This window comes from Podarcis vaucheri (assembly GCF_965113315.1).
Source record: "Podarcis vaucheri genome assembly, chromosome: 16".
NCBI classification, from domain to species: Eukaryota; Metazoa; Chordata; class Lepidosauria; order Squamata; family Lacertidae; genus Podarcis; species Podarcis vaucheri.
Genome location: NC_138754.1, coordinates 34,223,534 through 34,242,916, shown reverse-complemented (window position 1 = coordinate 34,242,916; position 19,383 = coordinate 34,223,534). Strand labels below are relative to the sequence as shown.

Below are 19,383 nucleotides of genomic sequence, written 5' to 3'. Positions count from 1 at the left end.
TCATTTGCAGCGAGGTGCTGCATGGCCAACAAACACCTCTAGGGTGTATGGGGAGGGGCAGTAGGCTATGCATCCCATCATATCAAGAGCCAAGAGCCATCTAGATGTGGCTGGACTACAACTTCCAGCATCCTTGATCATCATGCTGGCTGGGGCTGGGGCCAACATCATCTGGAGGACCACAGGTTTCCCTTTCGTGCTCCAAGCCATGCTTGGATTGGGTCCTTCAGAAAGCTGGACAAGGCAGCTTCCTATATGATATATAGAAGAGCCTCTGGTTTCTGGTGTATCAAGTCATTAGCTTAAGGAATGCACCTGTACTTATCCTCCAGCATTTCACAGAAGAAAACAGGATACATTCACCTTGCATCACTCCTGCCCTTGTAGGGAAGATCACTATCTGACCCTTCAGAACATAATGCATTGCTGAAGGCTCTGCTCTTGCCTGTCACTTGCTATCTTCACATACTCTGCAAATGCTTGCCCTCCCCTGGTCTGAAAAGCCAACATGGTGTTTATTCTTTTGGTTAACGAATTCAGCAGGGAAAACTGCTACAACAAATTGTCTAAGAAGACATAACCAACAAAAGTAAATATACCAAAATGTCCAATGAGTGAAATGGCAAGTGGTGCACTGCATACCAATTTAATATTTACATCAAGGATGGGGCAGTTCTAGCCTATGGGTCAAACTTGGCCTTCCATGCCTCCCCATTTTGCCTGCAAGAACAAAACCATGCTCACCTGTCCCACACCTGATGTACCGGTAATATGTGGTGTTAGGTGTGGGACACATATATTCATGGTGGCAGAAAGCAGTCAGTTAACACATGGTGGTGGGGACTCTGCAGGAAGCAGGGCTGAACCCCCATTCATGAGCTAATATGCAGAAAGTTCAATCCTACTTGGTTCAGGCATGCAACCCAATCCCCATTCCTGAGCCCTGCAGGAAGCAAGATTGAACCTTAGTTCCTCAGCAGATGAGCAGGGAATTCAATCCTTCTTGATTTGGGCACATCAGCCAGCTCCTGCTCCTGCACCCTGAAAAAGCAGGATTGAACCCTTGTGTATCACCCGATATGCAGTTTGTTGAATATTGATCAGGCAATGTCTCTTCTCACCACCACCAAGGGTCAACTCCAACAGGTGTTATAAAGGCAAGGTGAACCCACCCAACCACCACCACTCAGAGATGTAACTTCCAGAGGACTGGGGATGCAGTTAAATGTTGCTGGATGGCAACTCTTAAAGAGAGGCACTGTGGAATAATGGTTAGAGTGTTGGGCTAGGACCAAGCAGAACAGATGTATCTCTGAATGTCAGTAGCTGAGAAACAGCAGCGGGAATGGACTGTTGTCCCTCTGTCCTTCTTGTGGGCTTCCCAGAGGCCAATGAGGGAAACATGATGTTGGACTAGATAGGTTTTTGGTGTGAACCAGCAGGATCCTTCTTACATTCTTATCCAGGTTCAAATCCCCATTCATCCATGTAACTCCCTGGACAATCTGAGGCTGGTCAAAATTGCTTAGCCTAACTTACTTTACAAGGATGTGGAGGGGGGTGGGGCGGACCATGTATGAACATCTTGGAGGAAGTGTGGAAGATAATGGATGACAATTCTAGCAGCTTGTACTAACCATGTTTGAACAAGGCAAAAGCAAAAACATAGGAAAGCAATTTACCAGAGTCCAGTAATAGCAAAAAGGAATTGTCCCTAACAAATAGGAGCAGTCAGAGCACAAACATCTGCAGGAGCACATTGCTCAAATCAAAACACTCAAGGGCCAAACTGCTCCACCCCCACCATGGTATAGATAAGAGACATCTGTTTAATGCTCTCTCTTCTCTCTCCATAGTGCATTAGTCAAAAGGTGCCAGTTTGTGGAATCTTAATCTTACCCACATGGCCTAGAGAAGGAGACCTTCTTTTTAAATAACAACAACAACAACCAGCTTGTGCTATTTAGACAAGATTAAATTTATGAGAAAGCTGGTTGTTGGAGGATGACAGGGGATTCCAAGGAGAAGAGCTGGATATTCTCCAAGAAATCAAAACACAATTCAGCTAAGAGGCGCAATTTCTCCCTACTTCTCAAGCAGAAACGGCTTGTTGTGCTGCAGGCATCTGTGGGAGAGGCAAACTCACTCTCTCTCTCTCTCTCTCTCTCTCTCACACACACACACACACACACACACTCTTACATGGCAATGCAACAACTGTCATTTCTCCTGGTTCTACCAGCAGGTTTTTGTGTCTCCATTAGTCAAGTAAGTGGGAATAATCCATGCAGACCTAAATAACAATTGCTGTCTGCAACAGACACACACACACACACACACACACACACACACACACACACACACGTTGCTTTGTTTCGGCCTGCTATGTCAAGCATCTGAATACCAAGCAACAGATGTAGGCATCATTAGTGACACACTGTTAATTTGTTTACCTGGCAGAGAAGGACTTGGCTGCTGTGATTCACTTGTTATTGAAGGGTGAAGTGGGGAGTCACCTTGGGGTATTTCATTGCCAAGTGACAACCACCTCAGGGAACAGCCCTCAGGGGGCTGTCACTGAAAGAAGAGGGGGTCTTTGTATTGTCATTGTAGCAATACAGATCAGAGAGTCTTGAAGGTAAATAGCATTGCATGCAATAAGTCATTGTGACAAGTGTCTTCTCTAGTGCGGACAACCCATTTAGGAGGGATGGCTACATCACAGATCATAATACTGTGGGATAGAGGATAAATTGGTTCAGTTCACATTTTAAATCCAACTGATCTACTTAGATGGTCCTGAACTCAAATGCAGACCAGAACGCAGCTACCAGCTGGCTGATGTGCTTCTCTCTGAGTTTTGTGATGCAGTCTTGGTTTTGGAAAGCATACCCAAAAATTCATATTTAACAAGAAAAATGTATATTTTATGGGGAAATGCATTTGAGAAGGACACAGAATGCATATTTTAGGGAGAGAATATGTACATAATGTGTGGTTTTTTTCAGTTAGCAAAAAATAATGATGGAATGGACCTACAATTAACCGTATGTGAAACTGATATGGAATGGAAAAGGGTTCATCAGTACATCCCAATAGCACTTCGTTGTTGTTGTTTTTAAAAAATCCCTGCTAGATATGAATACACATGGATGGTCAATATTGCAGGAACATAGGAAGCTTCCATATATCAAACCAGATCATTGGTCCATTGAGCTCAGTGTTGTTTACACTGGCTGGCAGTGACTACCCAGGATTTCAGACAAAGAACATTTCAAGAGCTACCTGGAGATGCCAGGTTTTGAACCTGGGACCTCCTGCATGAGCTGCTGCTCTACAGCTCAGACAAAGGCAGCCAGAACATCTCCCTTTGGCCTGTCCCTCACCTCTGTGATAGGAGGGCAGTCTAGACAATCATGGCAGAGACCTCTTGTGACAGTGCACACAGTCCAATGTCATTCATAGTAACTTCCTCCTGCCTATTTTTTCTGTTGTAAACTGCCCTGTGATCTTTGGGCAAAGGCTGTTTTATCAATTTAATAAACAACAACAATAGTATTAGGATGAGAGATCCCGATATATGAACAGACCGCAAAATTATGAATGGCTGGAAAGCCTAGCTTACTCTCACAGTGTTGGGGATTCTTTGCTTGTCAGGCATTTGTGTCCTCTTTTGTAAAAATTTGATTAACATAAAGCAATACCCAGCGTGGAGCTCACTTGGGTACCATGAGAAATTAATGCAACACCCTTTCCTCAAAAGCAGTTGCGCCATGATGCCCGTTTCAAAAAGGAGATGCCTAAAATCTTTTATCAAAGGATCCCTTGCAGAGGCCTGGTGGAGCTGTCATGTTGGATACTGCCAAACCACCCCCATTTCCTTATTACAGCTGACTACGGCTCTCTAAGGCCGCTAGTTTGTCCTCCTCCTGCACATACTTTCCATAGCTCCATAGCAACTCCATAAATCATCTTGCTTGAGTTATGCAGCTTCCTGTACAAGAGAGATCAGATTTCCTTATGGGAGAACAATGACGATATCAGTAGGGCTGTTTGTGCTTTAGCAGTCCTTCTGAAGTGGGGAGTGGGGGCGGGTGGCGACGATCAGGGAATCGTGCCCACTTCCAAATAAAGTCTTAACAATGTGGTGTGAGTGTCCTCCCAGCACTGTCCCCAGATAGCTATGGAATTCAGCAATGAGAGGACGACATAAGGGTTAGGGTGCTGGACTAGGACCTGGGAGATCAGTGTTTACGTCCCCACTCAGCCATGGAGCTTGATGGGTGAACTTGGGCCAGTCTGAGGACCAGACAAGCTTGGAAGACACCATTCAGTCTCCAGGTGTGAGGTTCCCCACCCCTCCATTAGAACATCAATTATCGTACTGGACACCAAGTACTTCTGGTTTCAAACTAAAGAGCTAAACCGTTCCCAATGATGATCTGTGTTTGAAAACTTCCATTCCCACTTTCTCGGAAGCCTGAACTGTGAAATTTCACAGATACAGAAATGGCAAGTGAAGATTCCCCCGGGTTTGTGAAAGAATGAGATCATGTCACCACTTTTATTTTCCATCTGGATAGAATACTAAAATGGAAGCACACGGGAAACGATGACACAATCAAAGCCTTTGAGGAGGGGAGCAGCACCTGTGCCATGCCAAAGTCAGCTGTTCTGCCATGACCCCACAGGGTACAAATATACATGGAAGATACTTTTATAAGAAAGAAATATCAGAGGTCTTCCAGAGAATTGAAGAGAAACCATTGGAGAATTTATCCCCACTCCCTGGGAAATTTGGTTTCCCTGCATGCAAATAAAGTGGAGAATTTGAAGAGGCCACATGTAACGTGATTTCCAGCTGATGCTCAAAGCACTAGAAATCTCTGACTCGAGGCCAATTCCAATGTTCTCTCCATGTGGAGGAGAAGTAAGGAGGGGTCTCCAGAAGTAATTTACCCTGAAGCTAAGTCCCTTGACAGCATAGGAAGCAGAATTCCCTATCCTTATCCTGCTGGGTGAAGCAGGGGAGTGGTTGAGTCAAGCCCAGAAAGCCCTATGAAGAACTGTTACATAGGACATTGGACCAGTAGAGGAGCTGTCCAACAGCTTCAGCAACATGAAGTCCAAGCTCCAAGTGCTGAAGCAGTCAAGGGGGGAGGTAGACCTAGGAGCTGGTCAATGGAGCTGATCCATCAGCAGCTTCCAGGAAGCAAAGAAAGGGTTATGTCATTAATGGAGAACCTTTTACCTGTTTAACTCCAACTCCCATCAGTCCCAGCCAGCATGGCCAGTCCTTAGGGTTGACAGGAATTATAGTCCAATGACATCCATAGGCAAAAAGTTAATGCAATTAGCTGGGTTCTCTTGTTCTTCCTGGCACATTAGTGGGAACCAAATCTAGTGGTGATTGGTAGGGGGTCCAGAGTTCGGTTGGGGCACATTATTGTTAGAACATGCCCTGGGGTGCTCCTGCAAGCCCCCGAAACTCCAAGCATCTTCTGATGAGCATAACTCTGGAAAGGCATTCCCCCTTGTCTCCAGGGTGCTCCATGCCCACGCTTCCTTGGAAAATGCAACTATTTTGCAGGCTATCTGACCTCTCAGGGTGATTGTGAGAATGAAATAGGAGAGAATCATGTATTCCGCCTTGAGCTACATAGAAAGGTTGGATATAAATGCAGGTAGTAATCAGTAATATCATGGTCTCAGGGCTCCTTTCAAAGTGTCCTATCTTCTCATCCTGATCCATGCTCGGACTCACAGCAGAATCACATCTAATTCTTTATCACATCAGGACCAAGGAGCAAGCTAGAACTTGGGACAAAACCATTACTGAGAGTGCAGGAACACAGCAGAGCCCGAGAAGTCCTTTTGCAAGGCTCAATCTGACCAGGAAGCATTATGATACTCCTTTCTGTGCCGAAGGATCCAATGGCCAGCCTGTGTGGGTGGAGACAATCAGTTCAGGACCTGAAGGCAGTCAACTAGGGAAGCTGCCACCTGCAATTCAGAGCTTCACCACATGGAGCACCCACACAAAGGCTGAGCCGCTCTTGACATCAGAGGGCTATGCAGAGGTAGTGAGGACTGGCTGATCACAAGAAAACTTGTGGCAGGTAGCATTTAATTAAACAATAGAACAAAACTTTGGGCCAAAAGTCAGGAATTTCCTTGGCAATTATTGATTTGTGACAAATCCCAAGTATCTCTGGACTGTTGGGACACATGTCTTTGGTCTGACCCAGCACAACATCTCTTATGCTCTGAATATTTTCAATCTCATTTCCCTCATTGAGTAACTTAAGTAGGGGATTGCTCAGGCTAAGAGAGACACCATTAAGCCTCATTCTCCTACATTCCATTATTAGCCTAATGGCCCAAAATCTTTTGATTGAAAATTAATTCTCTGGAGGAATCTGGACAACAGTGTTTGAAATGGCAGCATTTTTTTTTTTTTTTGCTGGTGAATTGGCGGGGGGGTTAGGGCCTCCCCAGCCTCATAATGACTATTTCTGGGTATTCAACCAGTTAGATTCTTTTCAACTTCATTGGCGCTCCCTGCAGGGACATTAATGTGACTTGAAGTAAATGGTTGGTTGGAGGCACACTGAAGCTTACCTCCTTCAGATTCCAAAGCTAAATACTCTTGTCTACTCATTTTGTCTTATCTATCTGTCTTTTAAGGATGAGTGGGCTTGCCCCCCCCCGGTCACCATTCCAGTGTCATTCCCAGGTTTGCTCTCCCATCTCTCCCAGTTTAACTTGGTGAATATCTCAATTTGATTCCAGACTTCCTCAACCCAGGATTAGAACTCCCATCATCCCTGATCATTGGGCATGCTGGCTTGGGCTGATGGGGAGGAGTAGCCAAAACATCTGGAGGGCACTAGGTCAGGGAAATAAGCAGCAGCCCCTTTCATGCATTCCTCTATGCACAGGTTTAATACCAGGGAGAAGCATTCATAGAATCCAGAGCTGGAAGGGACCCTAAGGATCATCTATTCCCCAGCAATACAGGAATATGCAGTTGTCACATACTGTGGAACCTTGGTACTCGAATGGCTTGGCTTCTGAACAAATCAGCTCCTGAACCCAGAAGTAAGTGTTCCAGTTTGCGAGCATTTTTCAGAAGCCGAACGTCCAACGCAGCTTCCGCTTGAGTGCAGGAAGCTCCTGCAGCCAATCAGAAGCCGCGCCTTGGTTTTTGAATGGTTTTGGGAGTTGAACGGACTCCCAGAATGGAATAAGTTTGAGAACCAAGGTACCACTGTACGGGGATCGAACCTGCAACCTTGACATTGTTAGCACCACATCTAACCAACTGAGCTATCAGAAGCAGGACTATGTCAACTGGACGCACCTCCTGATGTGCACAAGAGCCCTCTCTTCTCCTGTTATTTCTTGCTACTGGTATTTAGAAGCATTATGGTGGCACAACATAGCCATTGTGGCTAGTTGCAGAGTGACCCAGGCTGTATTGGGTTAAACCAACAGGAAGGAAGGAAGGAAGGAAGGAAGGAAGGAAGGAAGGAAGGAAGGAAGGAAGGAAGGAAACTTGGGACTCTGTGGAATGTGCAGTTCAAGCCTAAGTTTCAGTAACTGGAATGAAGTTGTCATGAGACAGAGTTTTAGCAGTCTGCAGACAGCATTTCAAACTCCACCACCATCGCAGGCATGGTAATAAAAGTGTCTCAGCAAGTTCTCAAGGTCTTTTATCGATTGCCAGTTAAAGCAGCTGTCCTTTTAGCTTTTTTCCAATTGCCCGATTCAAGCATCCATTCTATCACAAAGCACAACCTTGAAGCTTACACCTGAGATACATTAACTGTTAATATTTAATACTTAAATTAGCTAGCCTACAATCCTTGTCCTAGATGAGTGAAGGATGAATGCATTGCCACTGGTGGGTTAAGAGAGAATTCTCTTTCTCTGATAACCTTTCCTATGACTCAGCTACATTAGTAAAAAAAACACAGCACTTCGAATACAGAATACAGGCTTCAGATTTTTCTCAGTTTCCATGGCTTAGCATCCCCGCCCCAACTTGTCCATTATGCCATCTCCCCTGCCCATGTCCTACCTATCATAGACCTTACCAGCCGGTGTTGAACTCGACGTGAGCATCAAAAAACCCAACCACTGGTGATGTTGCTGCCTTCCAACCTTGGATTCTGGCTCGGATCAGCCCTTCTCGTTTGTTATTACGAACTATTTTCACCAGCCCTGGGTATCTCTTGTGGACATACTGGTCCAAATTAAACTTCAGCTCAACTGTAAAAACAAAGAGACAAGGAGATTTGGGAGTTGAGAAGCACATTCTGTTTCATTTCAACAGAATCTCACTTATCTCGGAGTAAACATTTCTGAAGCTGAAGGCTCCGATACTTTGGCCACCTCAAGAGAAGAGAAGACTCCCTGGAAAAGACCCTGATGTTGGGTAAGATTGAGGGCACAAGGAGAAGGGGATGACAGAGGACGAGATGGTTGGACGGTGTTCTCAAAGCTACCAACATGAGTTTGACCAAACTGCGGGAGGCAGTGGAGGACAGGAGTGCCTGGCGTGCTCTGGTCCATGGGGTCATGAAGAGTCGGACACGACTAAACGACTAAACAACAACAACAAACATTTCTGAAGACCTGAATGAGGACAATTCAATCAAGCCAAATTACGTAGTACTTAGCCCCTTCTGTCTGCCCCACCATTTAAAAATTACTTCAAAAACAGAGGGTAGTATTCAATGATTGTGCTACCTGGAGTAGACACATTGAAATTAATGGACTTGATTCACTTAAGTTCATTAATTTCAGTGGGTCTATTCTGAATAGGATTTAGTTGGATAGTGTAACATATTGGGGTTACTCTATTTTATTGTGCATTTCCTATGTTAGGTAGCCCAAAATGAAATGGATTGGGCCATTTGAATATTATTATTATTAATTATTATTGGTATTGGTATTACTATTCCAAATCATGAGATATAATGAGTTTCTGTGCATTAAATTGTAATAAGTTGGTCACACTGACCAAAGCTTAAGAAAGATTCACTTGGAAAGAGCCATAACTCAGTGGTAGGACATCTGACTTAGAATACAGAAGGTCGCATGTTCAATTCCCAGCATTTCCAGGTAGGGCTGGGAAAGACCCCTGCTGGAAACTGGTCGGTATAGTCATTATTGAACTACAGTGGTACCCCGCAAGACGAACGCCTCGCGAGACGAAAAACTCACAAAACGAAAGGTTTTTTCGTTTTCGAGTTGCCTCGCAAGACGAATTTCCCTATGGGCTTGCTTCGCAAAACGAAGCTTGCCCCGGGGACAGCGGGTCTTCTCTTTTGAAGCAAGGGGCGGCGGGGAGAAGCGATCTTCTCCCCGCAGCCCCAGGTCCGGGGACAGCGGGAAGCGCAGCGCTTCTTCCCCGCTGGCCCCGGACCTCTTTTGAAGCAAGGGGCTGCGGGGAGATCGCTTCTCCCGGTGCTCCGAAGCCGGGCGGGGGGGAGGGGACACCTTCTGAAGGCGGGCGGGGGGTGAAAGTCTTTGCTCCCCCCTGCCTGCCTGTCCCGGAGGGCTTTTGAAGGCAGGCAGGGGGGAGCAAAGACTTTCGCCCCCCGCCCGCCTTCAGAAGAGGTCCAGGACCTCTTCTGAAGGCTGGCGGGGGGCAAAAGTCTTTGTCCCCCCTGCCTGCCTTCCCAGGGGCTTTTAAATCGCCCCGGACAGCGGAGAAGTCCTCCGCTGTCCCGGGGCGATTTTAAAATGCCGCCCGCCAGCATTTTAAGATCGCCTGGACAGCGGAGAAGTCCTCCGCTGTCCCGGGGTTTTTTAAAATGCTGGGGGTGGGAAGAAAAGCCCTTGTCCCCCCCCCAGCCTTCAGAAGAGGTCCGGGGACAGACTGTCCCCGGACCTGGTCTGAAGACGGTTTCCCTAGGAACGCATTAATTGATTTTCAATGCATTCCTATGGGAAACCGTGCATCGCAAGACGAAAAAACTGCAAGACGAAGAGACTTGCGGAACGAATTAATTTCGTCTTGTGAGGCACCACTGTAGATAGACCAGTGGTCTGACTCAGTGCAAGGCCATTTCCTATGTTTCTAAACTTAAAGTGAACACCACAGTAAATATACATATTGCACCCCAAGATTGGATCACAAGTTCTCCTTCAGCAGAAACAATACCTCTATATCTTCATTCTTTTTGGTGTCCATACCTGCCGCCTCCATTGAAGCAGAACAAGCACAAGTTTAGCACTAATTTTCGTGTTATTTGCAATTGGATTCTTTTTTTTCTCCTGGAAGCAAATGACGCAGAAATCAGGACTAAACTTCTGCTATATTTTTCTTTTATGTCATGTGAAAGCACAAATATATTTAGGAACTTGACAGTTAGGGTAATGTTGGGGAGAACAGGATCAGTTGTGGTGCGAATGCAGTGCAGAACCCATATGTTTGCAGGGAAAGGGCCACAGCCCTGTGGCACATGGGAAGCTGCCATTGGTCCATCTAGTCCAGTGTTGTTTACATGGTCTGGCAGCAGTTCTCAAGGGTTTCAGACAAGAGTTTAGCCTGAAGATACCAGAATTTGAACATGGGACTTTTTGTATACACTCTGCCACTAAGCTGTGGCATTGCACAGCACGCAATTAGCACATTATTTCCCCATAGTGGGAAAACAAGCTACTCATAAGAACATATGAATCATTTTTCCTCAACAGCTTTCCCCCCATTATGGACAATCCAAACAGGCATATTAGTAAGAAACAGAAAACAAACACAAACAAACAAACAAACAAACAAACAAACAAACAAACAAACAGGTGTTTTGAATATTCACCATTGTCACTGTTGTCATCCACCAAGATAATCTCCTTGAGCAAGTGGGATGGGGTGTGATTCACAACACTGTGTACTGAGCGCAAGATGACAGATAGAGCCTCATTTACAAAAATAAAGACCACCGAGATCTGGGGCAGGTCATCGGGATAGGACATCTGTTTGCACCTGGAGAGAATAAAAATGAAGACTAAGATGTACTGAGCATTTAAAAAACAACAAAAATCACACCTTAGCTTTCATTAAGCTTTTCTCCATTTAAATGGAGGGATCCAATTTTATTTATTTATAAAAACATTTGCATACTGTTATGTCATAAAAACAATATCTAAGTGGTTTACACCATGGGTTGGCAAACTAAGGTCCGCGGGCCAGATCAGGCCCAATTGTCTTCTGGATCCGGCCCGCGGACGGTCCAGGAATCGCTGTGTGGATCACCAGTGCGCGCGTTCTTCCCCTCTCTGTCCCTCTCCCTCATGCGGCGGTGGTGGCACCTCCTCCCTCCCTCCCTCCTCCTAGCTTCTCCCTGCCCTGCCTAGAGGAGGAAGGGGCTGGGCTTTGTTGGTGCCAGCAGCAGCAGCAGCGCTCGAGTAGCTGCCATTTTAAGCAGCCTCTCTCTGGAGCCCTTTCTCACACGCTCATCATCCCTCTGCCGCCACTGCCAGCCCCTTCCGCTCACAAGACACAGGTAAGCAGCCACAGGGGCTCGTGGTGCTCTTGCATCATTTTTCTTCTTCTTCAAAATATAGTCCATCCCCCCACAAGGTCTGAGGGACAGTGGACCGGCCCCTTGCTGTAAAAGTTTGCTGACCCCTGGTTTACACCAACGGAATATAGAAATATTCAATAAAAACAATTACAGAAAGTTAAGAGCAGACATCTATTAACCACTGTTGAAGGGTGCATACTTAATTATCTGCATGGCCCTGGCAGGATAGAGAAGTATCCAGCAGGCATTTAAACTGTATGGGGAGCAACCCTACTAGAAAAGCTAACCAGCAAACTGAAATTAGCACAGAGACAAACGGAAGAGGATGTCTTCACCCTGGTGTGGCTTCCCTTTATTCCATATGCATTCCAAGAAGACCATGACCTAACCCCCCCCCCAGCATACATACGAATTGACCCAACAACCACCCCCAAGGAAAACTCACTGCAATCAACTGAATGCAACCAACCATGCTCTGGGCTTTCCATCCTCTCGCACCACCAACATTAATGGATAAATTAATAAAGAAAGAAAGAACCTTTCCACGTGATGCTGACACAGAAACTCTGCACATACACTATGCCAAATAATGAAAAAAGTTATCTCCCCCTTCTCTCTCCCTACAGTGTCTCACACTGAATGTAACTGACCTATAGAAAGCACTCTGTGAATTGAAAACAGAGACATTATATGTACCTTTGTTACGCATGAAAATATTTCAATAAAAACATTTTTATTAAAAATAGTTGGCACAGAAGGCACCTGCTGAATGTCTATTGGCAGAGTATTGCATAGGACTGGGTTGATGACACTATAGACACAGTTTTTTATTGTTGTCAATAAGAGCCTCTCCAAGTTGGAGAACAACTAGCAATGCTCCTGCAGATTATTTTAGTGATCAATCTGAAATTTAAGGGTTTAAGGAGCCCCTGAGGGACCTTGGACATAAGTTGTTCACGGCTTTGTAATTTTTTGGAAATGGTTCACCCATATGCACTGGTCACTTATCTCCCCTCCATCTTGTGTGTATAGGATCACCCAGGGATGCTTCTTTTTCTGGGTGATGGGGGGCTAGTCTGTGGCCTCCTAGGTATTAGGGACATGGGTGGCACTGTGGTCTAAACCACTGAGCCTCTTGGGCTTGCCGATCAGAAGGTCGGCGGTTCAAATCCCCGCAACGGGGTGAGGTCCCATTCCTCTGTCCCAGCTCCTGTCAACCTAGCTGTGCACGCCAGTGCAAGTAGATAAATAGGTACCGCTGTGGCGGGAAGGTAAAAGGCATTTCCGTGTGCTCTGGTTTCCGTCACGGTGTTCCATTGCGCCAGAAGTGGTTTAGTCATGCTAGTCACATGACCGGGAAAGCTGTCTGTGGACAAACACCGGCTCCCTCGGCCTGAAGTGAGATGAGCGCCGCAACCCCATTGTCGCCTTTGACTAGACTTAACTGTCCAGGCATCCTTTACCTTTAACTTTACTCCAAGATGTTACTCAACAGTGAACAACTGAAATATCATCTCACTCTTTATGCACCCAATTGACCACTGTGCTCTGCAGGCAAGGACCTCCTACATCTTACAAGGAAGTCAGTTCCTCACAATGGGTCGTTACTGTGGTGGAATTCCCTCCCATTAAATATTAGGCAGCTGCCATCTCACTTGTCTTTTTGGTGCCTAATTTAGAGACTTCTCCCGTTCAATAAATGGAGTTCTCTCTCAGTTTGCACCTGTATTTGAATTGTTTAAAATATTTTTTAATAGTTTTAATTTAATTTAATTGGCTGCCTCCTTTGAGAGGTATAGTGGGATATAGATTTAATTATTTGATTAATTAATAAGTCCCATAAGCTCCAGCCAGCATGGGCAATAGCCAGGGATGATGGGAGCTATAGTATGAAACTACCTGTAGAGCAACAGGTTAGGCCCCCCCATCCTATTTGAACCAGGATATGTATTTTTCCCCATCCACTACAATTGTGATAATGGCTGAGTATTACTCTGGGCACTGTCTAAACATTTTTGGATATTCAAACCATGCAGGAACCTGAGAATTAACCCCAGCTGCCGCAGGTATCAACCCACAGTTCAGTCTTCTGCAGAGCACCTTGCAATGAAAGTGAAATGCCAACTCTCTCCTTTGCATAGAAATTAATGTTAAAAATAACCAACATGCTCTCACAGGCAGATCCAGGGTCCAATTACCATAGCAATTACGAGGCCTGTTCTCTAAAATACAGCTAATGATACCACAGGAAATGACTTTCCTTGCTCTTGTCAAACTCGATGACCTCCTGGCTCATCACTTCAACGTAATGATCATCCTTTTTTTAACCGTTAGCCATTTATCTCTGGGGGGTGGGGGTGATAGATCGTGCCTAGGTACCAGACAACCCCTGGTGATACATGATGGAGAGGGGGAAAGTGCTGGAGCAATCCATTTTCTGGCCCAGTCCGAGCTGTATTGTATCAAAAGGTTGGTGGAAGCTATCACCCACCCCAATGTCCTTGTGACAATTTAAAGTCCTGTGGGCAACCTACCTCTCAGTGGGGCAGCACATTAGGGCAAATGGGGCAGTGCCCCATCAACATCAGTCTGCCCTCAGCCAGCCCCTCTTGCCTGCCTTCTTACTTACAACTCGACCGGGGAGTGTGCATATGTCAGCTTCCTCCTCTGTAGAACTCAACAGGGTGAAGGATGGGAAGAAGAAGAAGAAGAAGAAGAAGAAGAAGAAGAAGAAGAAGAAGAATAGTAGTAGTAGTAGTAGTAGTAGTAGTAGTAGTTTGGATTTGATATCCCACTTTATCACTACCCGAAGGAGTCTCAAAGCGGCTAACATTCTCCTTTCCCTTCCTCCCCCACAACAAACACTCTGTGAGGTGAGTGGGGCTGAGAGACTTCAAAGAAGTGTGAGTAGCCCAAGGTCACCCAGCAGCTGCATGAGGAGGAGTGGGGACGCGAACCTAGTTGACCAGATTACGAGGCTACCGCTCTTAACCACTACACCACACTGGCTCTCTAGAAGTTGTTGGCTCCACCTAACATTGGCTCTGGGGCCACCTACTGTTGGTGTCCCCAGCTTCCACCCTACCAGTTCCAATGGGCTACTGCTGGCTACGTACTAAAAAGGTCCACTGTGCATTATTAGCCTGCTAAAATACATTCCAGTGCTTTATAAAAAATAAGCCTTGATGAGGGTGGGAGTGAGGGCAGAATTAGGAATGGTTCCTAAACACTATTCACTATGTGTTTGATGTGATTTGTGAGTCACCTACTGCAATCATACCTCTCAGCAACTTACAGTTTAAAATAATGAGCAACACACACACACACACACACACACACACACACACACACACACGGTAGCCCAAAAGTAGGTGTGCTGCTTTAGAATCCACTTTGTTTGTTCTTGACTCAAATTCTGATCATTCAAAATATCAGAAACGAAAAACAATCATGTATGTATCTATGTACAGTGGTACCTTGGGTTAAGAACTTAATTCGTTCTGGAGGTCCGTTCTTAACCTGAAACTGTTCTTAACCTGAGGTACCACTTTAGCTAATGGGGCCTCCCGCTGCTGCCGCATGATTTCTGTTCTCATCCTGAAGCAAAGTTCTTAACCCGAGGTACCACTGTATGTATGGAAAGTATATCTACTTTTGGGCCACCCTGTATAAGCGCTGCATTCAAACAAGGTTTATTCAGAGTAAAGCCACTAAAATTAATCGGCCTAAGTTAGTTCCCTGTCAATTTCAACGATTATACTCCAGGTACAATGAAGGTTGAATGTAATCCATTATATAATAAAAAATACATAATATCAACAAAGAAGAAGAGGAAGAGGAGGAGGAGCTATCTGGATCAGGCCAATGGCCCATATAGTTTGGCATCCTGTTCTCACAGTGACCAACAAGATGCGTTTGGGAAGCCCACAATTGGGATTCAAGCACCAGAGCACTCTCCCCTCTCATTGGATTCCAGCAATTGATACCCAGCAACTGATATTCAGTGTTGCCTAAGATCCAGGACAAAAGCGCAGCCTTTCGGAAATTTCCCCTGATATACGATATCTTTATTCTCATTGTCCCATGCAGAACAATGGAATTGAAAAACTACATAAAACTACTACAAAACTACATAAAACATTCAAAAACCCCTAAAAACTCTGAAACCCCATTTTAAAATACACTATACTATAGAGACCCCTTATGCTGCGTTTAGAACCAGAATTGCATTTGCGTAGAAACTGTTTCTCAGGTGGCTAGTCCTGGCCTTTATAACCCTATACCTTCTTCCAGAAGGCAGAAGCTGAAAGAGATCATTTCCGGGGTGCGTACTATCCTGCACTATCTCTGCCGCTTTCTTATGGCACCTGGCAGCATAGATTTGATCTAAGGTGGGAAGAGTGCACCCAATTATTCTCTGCCTTTGAAATCCTAAACATATGGCAGCCACAGAGTAAACATGCCTAGGATTGCGCTGTTTAACTTTAGCACTGTTCAGATACCGAAATGTTCAACCTGTTGAAGGCTCATGTGTACTAACCTCACCCCAATATATTCTTGCAACCATCTTTGGCCTTCCCGCATTCAGCAGGAAGGTTGGGTCAGGGGATTCTACTGGAGAAGGGCCATAGCTCAGTGGTAGAGCATCTTGCTTTGTGTGCAGAAGGTCCCAGGTTCACTCCCTGGAATCTTCAGGTAGGATGGGGAGAGAACTCTGTCTGAAATTCTGGAGAGCTGAAGTCAGTCAGTGTGGACAATGCTGAGCTAAGTAGACTAACGGTCTGACTCTATATAAGGCAGTTTCCTCTGCATATTTAGTTGAAGCTTCCTGAGTCTTGGGAACCCTGAATGATCAGGATTTTGGTGCATAGTTTTCAAAAACTCCGCTGCCTTTCCACTCAGTCCCCCATACTTATTGCACCACCTGTATCTGTGATCCTGGCTACTACAGGGGGTGATGTTTCAGAACAGGGATAAGGAATGTATGGTCCAGGGAGCAAATTTAGCCTTTAAGTACCAGCTATTTTCACTAATATATGATTTTTGTGTGCATATTTTAGCCTACCATAATGTAGTTTTGTACACATTACTTTGCTGGAGAGCTGCACCGCAGAATTCAGAAACATGTGAATTTCTAAGGGAGGCTGTGTTTCAGTTTGTGTACAGTTTGCGGAAGTGCACATTAGGGCAGTTCTCATTGAAATGCAAAGTGAATCAAATTTGTCCCCCATCTCTGGTGAGGGCAAGATTCAAATCCTTGGTCTCTGATCCTACCCCCTACCCCGCACCCCAGACAAAAAGGCACTTGCTGACTGCAGAATCGCTAAGTTCTTTGGCTGCTGGATCTTGCAGGCAACCCTTCTGTTCTCCATTTGTTTCCTAATAAACCTAATTAGAATTTGGTTCTTGCTTCTGGGGGAAATGCTAATGACTATATTATGTGGCCTTTCCCCCTACCAAGTAATGAACCCCTTTCCTCCCTGATCCTACTGGGGGGGGGCACACACTAAAGATGCAAAATAACAAACTGGCATGATGAAGCACTAATGAGGCAAGAAAGGTGCACTGGGTTGATGTGAAGAGGAAGGAAGGGAACACATCTCCTTGGAAGCGAGCAGTGGTTAAGGAAAAGTAAGGACACAAAGGCTGCCTACAAGCTCCTGGGTGAACTTTCAGTGTACCTGCTGTGCTAGAGCAAGAAGGATTTGGGGGAAAAAATGTTCCATCCATGCAGTAAGTTGAGAGAGGGGGGGGGGAGGGAGGGAGGGAGAAGAGACAAGTTTTCATGGCAAATGGACCAAGCATCTAGTAAAATGGACAAGATGGGCCACTGGCCTGTTTTAGCAGGCTCTCCTCATTGTGGTGTAGTGGTTAAGAGCGGTAGTCTTGTAATCTGGGGAACTGGGTTCGCGTCTCCGCTCCTCCACATGCAGCTGCTGGGTGACCTTGGGCCAGTCACACTTCTCTGAAGTCTCTCAGCCCCACTCACCTCACAGAGTGTTTGTTGTGGGGGAGGAAGGGAAAGGAGATTGTTAGCCGCTTTGAGACTCCTTAAAGGTAGTGAAAGGCGGGATATCAAATCCAAACTCTTCTTCTCTTCTTCTTCTTCTTCTTTGCTTCTAAGCAGGGAGAACTACTAGCCAGGATGGGCCTCTTCTGTTGGAGGCAGCTGATACCGGTTGCTGGGAATAGACTCCCATAAGCCCCAGCCAACATGGCCAATGGTCAGGAATGATGGGAGCTGTAGCCCAGCAACATCTAGAGGACCACAGGTTCCCCATCCCTGCCCTACAGCTGTGTTGGTGCAGGAGCCTCAGAATTCAGCCCCATTGTGAAATGTGTAGTAGACATACACACACCAAACTCAGCTTAAAAATGGGGAGGGGCAGAAGAAAACCCAACACTAGGCCCAAGGCAATTCTCTTACCAACCCACATATCAAATAGAACAAATTTCAGCAGCTGCCCCAGTCAGAATTAGGGGTGGGGGGGTTGGCCACTTTTGGTTTTATTTTAGTCTTAAATCAACTTCTCCACATTTTCACATTTTAAAAAAGCCCTCATGAAATTTCAACATTTACTGTGAATTTCTCTTAATATATATCTGTTTGCATGTGATTTGTAAGGCTTAACATAATGCATTTGTATACTTTGTTCCTATGAATACATGCTTAATTCTGCACTTTACCACAGAATATGTACTTTTGTACACATTCCTTGGCAGAAGAATTGCCTTTCAAAATCCAGAGAAGTGCATGTTTTAAGGGGTGGATGTATTTCAGTTTCTCTATGTGACAGAATGTGTGAATTAGGTCGGTTCACCTTTAAATGCAAACTAAATTTATCTCCCATATCCTCAGTCAGACTATGAACTGAGAACTTCTGGAAGATGCAATTCCTAGGTAATAAATTTAAAAATAAAATAAAAATGGGCCTTTGGCTCAGAATAGACCTGTTGCTGCCCCAGTTCACCACTGAGGGAAATGAAAGCCTTCTCAAGGCTCTACATTGGCTGATGGTGAATCACCAGAGATCTGGTGATGAGGTGCCAACATTTGTTCCTTTAGTGTTTGGATCCCTGCACTGACAATACACTCAAGCCAATACACTCAAGTGTTGCTGCAGGAGTCTTCCGTAAATGGAACCTCAACTTCTTTTTTCACAGAAAAGCTGCATGTCTGACCAGAAATCACAAGCAACTTCCTTCCTCTGCTTTGCTTTATCATGACACCCTTACAAAGATCTCCATTGAGTGCACCAATAATCCACTGTATGGCTACATTCACACCCAGCCTTTAAAGCACTATGATACCACTTTAAACAACCATGGCTTCCCTCAAAGAATTATGGGAGCTGTGGTTTGTTAAGAGTGCTGAGAGTCCTCAGGAGACTCCTATTCAACTCCTGGAGCTACAATTCTCAGTTTCCTTTGAAGAGGGATTGATTGTTAAACCATTCTGAGAATTGTAGCTCCATGAGGGGAATGAGAGTTTTCTAGTGACTCTCAGCACCCTTAACCAAATTGCAGTTCCCAGGATTCTTTGGGGGAAGCCATGATTGTATAAAGCGGAATCATAGCACTTTAAATGCATGGTATGAATATGGCTCTAGGCTCCTTTGACTCAAATGCCTCCTGTTTCCTATATGACACTCCTGTGAGGATCATATCATGTTGTTGCAATGGAGGCAGTTGTGTGTGTGGGGGGGGGAACCAATGGAATGGGCTAACTTAGCTCTACCTCTGATGCATAGCCGATACAGTGGGCCTCGCTATGTCCCCTCTCCTTCTGCCGCATCGATTACTACATTACAGTATAATTGGCTTTTGTTTATTGGCTTTGTGATCT

The 19,383-nt window shown here is 45.3% G+C and overlaps 1 protein-coding gene across 2 annotated transcripts in view; it reads right to left on the bottom strand.

Annotated features, from left to right (window-relative positions):
• Nucleotides 1-19,383, bottom strand: part of GALNT9 (polypeptide N-acetylgalactosaminyltransferase 9) — a 204,534-nt gene that overhangs the window by 107,005 nt on the left and 78,146 nt on the right. Inside the window, exons 3-4 of one of the 2 annotated variants that reach the window (XM_082203220.1) lie at nt 10,830-10,996; nt 8,100-8,274 (exon numbers count right to left, since the gene is read on the bottom strand). In XM_082203220.1, the coding sequence (XP_082059346.1) occupies nt 8,100-8,274; nt 10,830-10,996 (342 nt within the window). Of the gene's footprint in view, nt 1-8,083; nt 8,275-10,829; nt 10,997-19,383 lie in introns of those variants that run through there. The other variant, XM_082203221.1, reaches the window with a different exon arrangement.